General features: G+C 65.2%; 3 protein-coding genes across 3 annotated transcripts in view; 2 read left to right on the top strand and 1 right to left on the bottom strand.

Moving 5' to 3' along the window:
* Positions 1-2,061: 2,061 nt before the first annotated feature.
* EMIHUDRAFT_251223 (hypothetical protein) lies at positions 2,062-3,147 on the bottom strand (the record flags this gene model as incomplete). The annotated part of the gene is made up of 1 exon (XM_005792636.1): positions 2,062-3,147. One exon carries the CDS (start codon positions 3,145-3,147, stop codon positions 2,062-2,064), a length of 1,086 nt encoding a protein of 361 aa, XP_005792693.1.
* A 595-nt stretch (positions 3,148-3,742) lies between these two features.
* EMIHUDRAFT_251222 (hypothetical protein) lies at positions 3,743-4,705 on the top strand (the record flags this gene model as incomplete). Its single annotated transcript, XM_005792635.1, has 3 exons — positions 3,743-3,965; positions 4,039-4,547; positions 4,619-4,705. The coding sequence occupies 3 exons, from the start codon at positions 3,743-3,745 to the stop codon at positions 4,703-4,705; spliced, it is 819 nt and encodes a 272-aa protein (XP_005792692.1).
* A 971-nt stretch (positions 4,706-5,676) lies between these two features.
* Positions 5,677-6,844, top strand: part of EMIHUDRAFT_251221 (hypothetical protein) — a gene marked incomplete at both ends in the record, with an annotated part of 1,982 nt that continues 814 nt past the window's right edge. The window contains 2 exons of the mRNA XM_005792634.1: positions 5,677-6,354; positions 6,625-6,837. Coding sequence (XP_005792691.1) covers positions 5,677-6,354; positions 6,625-6,837 — 891 coding nt within the window. The remainder of the gene's footprint in view (positions 6,355-6,624; positions 6,838-6,844) is intronic.

Raw genomic sequence — 6,844 nt, 5'->3', positions numbered from 1 at the left:
CCCCGCGTTGGTCGAGGGCTGTCCGCAGCTGTCGGCCGTTGGGCTGCACCCTCGCCGTTGCGTCTCGGGATCGTGTGGTGCGGCACGAGATTAGCCCGAGATTAGCGCGAGTTCTCGGGATCGTGTGGTGCGGCCGCGAGTGCGGCGTGCCGCGGCATCAGCGGCGGTAGGAAGGCAAAACCGTGGAGGTTGGGCCTTGCCCCTGCCGAGTTATAACGTGTCTCCATGTAATTACGTGGTTGAGTGTCCATGCGCACGCGCGCACCGCGACCCTTGTGCGCGTGCGGTGCGTGTGTTGTGTCTCTCTCGTTATGTAATTGTGTTCTTGTGCGTGCGAGTCTGCGCTCTGCCGCGCCGCGCGGAGAGCGGGGGGTGCTTACTGAGCACTGTGCACTGAGCACTGCGGGATAGGCGGCGGGGATCGAGATTCCGGCGCCCGGTACACAGAGGACACCCCTCACGCCCCTGCCCCCTCTCGCTCGAGATCGTCTCGCGGCTCGCCGAGACGCTCTGGGGGGAGGCGGGGGCGCCCTAGAGGGTATCCATGCGGGGGGGGAGATGGGGTCCCAAGGCCCGCCGCAGGCGCCGATTTTTCTTTTTCGCTGGATTTTTAGTTGTTTTCGTGGGGATTCGCCGTACTTGCGGCCATGCTATCACGCCTTGCGACAGCCTGTCGGCGCTGCTGACCGTGCCCTGCTGCACAATTGACCACCTGCATAGCTCGCGGCCTTAGTATCCAGCATTCAGTGACGACCTGATCGTACGGCCAGTAGGAAGGTGTCCTTCCAGCGCGTGCACGCTTCTGACGCAATGCGCGTCACAAACTGCCTCGGATTGGCTGCTGGCACTCTCGAGGCTATGCCTACGCAGCCTCGCGCGCATGGGCAGTCAAGAGGGACCACGCACCTTCTCAGGACAGCGCCGGTGCCTCTCTCTTGGACCGGCAAACTTGGCGGTCTCGTGTCACCAATGTGGGAACAGTGCGGCGTCGCGCGATCGACAGCTCTGAACTGCGCCTCACCACTGACCGGGAAGGCCGCCAAGTGGGCCAGCACAGGTCGCACATTGTGGCAGCAGTCAGCAGTGCATGTCTGATAGCTAGAGCAGCAGCATCAGGATCGCAGGGTCGGATCGTGTCAAGCCTCTCGCCCGGCCGGCCGCGTGCAGACGTCGGCCTGTCTGCTGCCTGGAGTGATCTGTCGGCGGTCAGTAGTACCACCGATCAGATTGGAGGTTTCTGATGGTTGGAGGGTCTATCTGTGTGTACTCCTCGAGATCTCTCCAAATCTGCCCTCTGTTAGACCGGGTTAGATCGGGAAGTCGGTGCTAACGGAGACTAACGGAGCCGGGGCCCCGTTTCCGCACTGCTGCGCGGCGCACGGTGCCTCCGGGGGCCCCCGCCTCCCCCCAGAGCCGAGACGCCCTCCGGGCTCCCTCCGCCTCACTGGTGTGTTATTTGGATGCTACTTTCATGCATCGATAAAATGCAGTGTACAGAGTTAAATAGTTGGGTGTGTGGTACAATAGTGCTCGCGTGCCACCACGCTCAGTACGCGCCAGCCGCGGCAAAGCGACGCAAGTGCCAAAAGGCTCCAGCTGATCGCGCCGAAATAAGATCGCGGGCACGCCCCTGAGCGCGTTAGCGCCGCGCTGCTGCACGTGGGGCTCACGTCTGGTGGCTCGTTCACAAACCACAGCGCGTGGGCGGCGGGTCTCGCATCCGTCGCCGTCGCCCGTTGTCACTCCGCACATTGCAATGGTGCACACCCTCTCCCACTCTCGCGCCGAGCCGGCAGCTAGCACCAGTTCGAGAGTGGGGGAGGGGGGAGAGAGAAGCAGAGAAAAGGGAGGGGTGGGGGTGGGGGGGTGGAGCCCAGGGGCGCTCACGGCTCACATCAGGCGAATGGCAGTGAGGAGGGTGCTGCAGCGGCTGCAGACCCGCTCAGAGCTCCCACGCCTGCCCTCGAGCCGTGACACGCAAAGGAGATCACACCACCACACATCTAGTCTACCGCATGTTGTTCTGCAGGCCGCGCGTACTGACTCGTCACCGTGTCCATATCATACGCAAAGCGCTTGAGACTGCCTTGGCGCGCGGAGGCTCTGCAATGCGCTGACCACGTCGAGGCCATTCTCGGTCGAGGGCACGGGCACGGGAGAGACGTAGCTTCCCGCACGCGCCCGCTTCGATGGGCTCTCGCTGTACGTCTGCGCCACCGCGGCGAACGCAATGCCTCCCCCAGCGAGCCGTGCCGCCCCTTCGTCCGCCATAGGCCCGCCACGCTTTGCGCCAGCAATGCTGCTCGTGCTACCTCCAACCACGCCCCCGTGTCGATCCTGAAATGCCGCGCCCATCTTTTGGGCGCATACAGCGCCAATGGGGATCGCGCCTGCAATTGCACATGTGCTGTCCAGCCCCGGTCCCGGTCCTGGTGCTGCCATCGCCGTCGCGATGGCTCCACTTGGGGAGGCCGACGTCTTTATGCAGTACGGCGGTTGCAACAAACACCCCGACGAAGGGGGCAGCGCGAGCTCGGTGGGCAGCACCCGTGCTTGCAGCGGCGAGACGGCCTCAGGTGGTGTGAGGACGGGCGACACGGTCGGCGCCGGGGCGGCTGGCGGAGCAGTGTCGCCGCCGGCATAGCTCATGACCGCAAGCGCCGGCCCAATGCGACCCCCCCGCTCCGCTTCTGTACCCTCGGCCACTGGTGCTCTGGCGAATCTCTTGGGCGAGGTGCTGCCAATGCCCGAGGAGCTCCATTCCCGCCTCCCCTCCGCCGCCGAATCGGCGGCCGCGCCGAGGTGGTCTGCATGAATTTGGATTTTGACAGCCGTGTCGAGGCCGTGTGCCAGGAGTGCCCGGCCGAGCTCACGGTCGGACGCTATGAGCTGCGCCTCGGCGGGGGCGCCGCCACCAAAGGCCAGCAGCCCCGCCGCCGCCCCGGCCTGCGCTGACGGAGCCAGAAGCTGCTGTCGCAGAGCCTCATTGTCCGCAGTGAGCACTCTCAACCGCTCCTGGAGCGTCTCGACCCACTCCTTCTTCCTCTGACGAGACGCAGCGGCGGAGAGGCGATTGCGGTGCTTGCGGCGCATCTTGCGCTCCTCGAGCGGCGTTGCATCGTCGTCCTCGGGCTCCTCGACGGTCATTGGAGAGAGGGGGAGGTGGCCCTCGCAAAAACGGACTGTTTGCCCGGTACGCGAGCCCGAGTGGACGAATTTCTCGTCAGCTTAGAAACGGCTTTCAAGCAACTTTTATGCGCCACGTGCGCGCCGAGAATCTTTTGTGCTTTGATTAGTGGGCGCCCACCTTTCGAATTTTACGTTTGATGGGCGCTTCGGCCCCGCAACCTCACTGATCACAGCGCGCAAGGGAAGGGGGGGGGGGGGGGGCAACTGACCCGGGCGGCGAATGCACAATCTCCGGGGTGGTGTTGAAGGGAAGGGGGGGGGGGGGGGGATCTCGTCGAGGAGCTCTTCTTCCAGCATGGTGAACTTCTGATTGATTGGATTGACTCCCCCTTGCGTGAGGAGTGATCTGAAGAGAGTCGTGAAACAACAACTCAACTTCGAATCCGGCGGAGCGTTTGTGAAGTGCCCGCCGATCGGATCTTCTGTGCGTGGCGCACGGGCGCGGCGTCGCCGCCCTCTGGCTCGCCGCGAGCGTACCGCCCTCGAGAATCTTGCCTGTGTGACCGCACGCCGTGTCACACCAGGCGTCCTGCCTCCCCTGCGCGAGTCTGCTATGCAGCACCGAAGGTCACCCCCCACCTTCGAGGCGGCCTCGTCCCAGCACCTTTCCCAGCTGCACCGCGATGCCCTCGCCTACTTTACTGCTGCACCAGCGCAGCCGGAGAAGCCCTCCACGCCACTGCGCCCAGCACCCAGCCAGCCGTGGTGGCTCTGCATCATGGGCATTGGCTGGGCAGCCCTCATCGTCTTTGCAATGACGACGGACCTTGGCATGGGTGTGCGCCCCCACTTGCCACGAGGGTCTCTGCCTGTCTCTGGCACCTGACTGGACGATGCTGCCGCCCGCAGGAGAGTCCGACGCCGACGCCGCCACGAGAAGCTTCATCGGGGAGGTTGACGCCGTCGCGCTAAGCTCGAGCGAGGCCTCACCGCCGGAGCGGCAGCCGCCCAAGGCGTGGTGGACGTCAGAGGTCATGGACCTCGACCCATCAGTCAACGGCAGCGCGGCGGAGGTGGTCTGCAGCGGCTGCGACCTCGCCAGCCGGCTTGCTGCCAGCGCGCCTCCGCCTCCCGCTGCTGAAGTAGACAGCCGGAACGCGTCGTCGGAGGATGGCGCGGGCGTTGTCGAGGGGGGCAACACGGCCGCGGTGGTGGTTGCTGGCGGAGCTGCGAGTGGGGGTGTGGTCGGCGGTGCGCATGTCTCGGCCGGCGGCGCTGCGCCGGGCGGGGAACCGCTGCCCCTCGGGGTGGCTTGCACCCCCGCGAGGAAGGGCGACGCCTCGGTCTCGATGTGCGAGTCGTTTTGCCTCGCAAAGGCACCGCTGCCCTGGGCCGCGTTGAGCATAGCCGGGATGCGTGTTGGGTGCGGCCTCCCTCCCGCCCGCCGATCCGACTCCCTCACCGCGCCCCTCGGCCCTTGCACCGACAGGCGGCCAAGTTCCACTGCGTTCTCTGCAAGTGCAAAAGTTGCAGCTTCTGCCCGGCGCAGGCTGCTCCGACGAACGCGACCGTGTGAGCGGCGCCGAAACTTTGGGGCGGGAGGTTCGGGGGTGTTCAGATGGGGTAGGAGGGGGGGGGGGGGCGACTTGAGCCGCAGAGGGCAGAGCAGCTCGCTTGGAGTGGGAGGTAAGGTGAGCCGTAAAGCCGTAAGCGGGTTAGGACTAAGGTAAGGTGCGACGAACTTCTCCCCACACACACAAGGTGGTGGGGCAAGGGGGGCGTCCGCTCCGTCCCTCGGCCGTCAGAAAACACGCCTGCGTGGATCGCGTCACACCAATCCTCGCTCGTCGAGAACGGAGAAGCGAGAAGGGAGAACCTCGCGGAGAACACGTCGACGGGGACGAGGTCTCGCCGAGCTCAAGAGACCTCGAGTGCTCGAGAGGCGTGCTGCGCCTCTCACGCCAGGCTCGACACCGCGACGCTACCCACAGACACCCGAACAACAACAGCTCCGCAATTCTCGACGCGATGCACCGGGAGAGTAGGGTTGCCTAACGTTAGGAGCTGAACAGTGTTGCTAGTGTTAACAGTAACAACAGAGCAACAGTGGGGCTCCCCAACAACAGTAGCTAACGTTAGGCCGACTGAACAACAGTAAGGAACGAGGCCTGGCAGTGACCTCTTCGGGCGGCAGGGCGGTCCCCGCCGCCCTGTCGGCCTCCTCCCGCTGCTCGCGCTCGTCGCGCTGCCGCTCCTGGTACTCTCCTAAGCTGTGAATCAGACGCACTTACCTTCGGGGCAAGTGCTCTCAGGGAACTACAGCCCTCAATGGTACGCCTCAAGGCGATTTGAGCTGCAGGGCGTCGTGTGGGCGATTTGAGCTGCAGGGCGATTTGAGCTTACCTTGGGCGTCGTGTGGGCTCTCTGTGTGTGTGGGCCTCGCTGTGTGTGTGAGAGAGCGCTCGACGCCGGGCGGTGGCAGGGATTGGGGCGGCACCAGAAAAAAGAAAAGAAACCGGGATAAAGATAGGAGTGATGGGCACGCCCATGGCGGGGGCTGCGCCGATCCATGGCGCGAGGAGTCTTTCTGCCGAGCTCGCCGAGAAACGTGCCGAGCGGGAAGCACTCGAGGCGCGCCTGGCAACTGAAGAGGAGCTGGCCCGCACACTGCACGGCATGAGCCTCGAGACTCTGACCATCCCAAACACCGCGTCAGTTATGCCATCGCCACCGTCGCCGCCGCCACCTCCGAACGAGGGCGAGGCTTTCGTCGACGACCACCTCTATGCACTCACCAACATCCCCGGATTTGAGTCCATAATGCTTCCCTCGAATCCCGAGTGCTACCCGTACGATGGCGATGCTAATCCCCGTCACCCCGTCTGGGATCACCAATCCCTGCACTCGGTAATCGAATCGTGGGCAACCACCCAGTTCCGCGTCGGCAGCACACGCACGGTGGGACTCGCTGCAGTGCATAATGCTCTCCGGTGTTGCCTGCTGTCCATGCCGGAGAGCGAGCGCGCGAAGCTGCTGGGGTATGGCGCCGGCGCGCCACCGCCGACACTGCCCGACTCGGCGCCGCTCGAGCCCGATCGCTGCCGGCTCCTCGAGCTTCCTCACGACATGCTTGTGCTAATCGGTGCCAGCCTTGTTGACGGAGCGCTCCGCCACAAGTTCGGCATGGCGCACCGAATGTTGCGAGCGACGATGCGATCCACGGAGGTATGGCGGACGACGGCGCTGCGCATGGACCACGCGTCCAAGCTGCTCGGGAGGCTCATCGCCCCTCACGACGCCGGGGGCGGTGGCGGTGGAGGAGGCGGCGGCGGCGGCGGCGGCGGCGGCGGCGGAGGCGGCGGAGGAGGCGGAGGCGGCGGCGGCGGAGGCGGCGGCGGCGACGGCGACGACGATCTCGACCTCGTCCCCGTCTTGAAGCTTGCCATCAGCCATACCCGCCCGGTCTACCGCCTCTGCCACCGCCTGGACGAGTAGGCGCTGCGGCCGACGTTGATCGTGCCCATGCTACTCCTCACGATCGTCACGCTGCTGATGTCGCTGCTGCTCTCGACGAAGATGGTGCTGCTGCTGATGGTGATCCTGCAGAAGAAGGCCGCGCTCGTGCGCCACTTGCACTCCTACGACTACTTCCTCGACGCCCACCATCTAGTCGTCGCCTTCGCCGCCATCGCTTCCTCACCCTCGGACGTCCTCA

Source organism: Emiliania huxleyi (genome assembly GCF_000372725.1).
Source record: "Emiliania huxleyi CCMP1516 unplaced genomic scaffold EMIHUscaffold_1059, whole genome shotgun sequence".
NCBI classification, from domain to species: domain Eukaryota; phylum Haptophyta; order Isochrysidales; family Noelaerhabdaceae; genus Emiliania; species Emiliania huxleyi.
This window is presented reverse-complemented; position numbering and strand designations above follow the sequence as displayed.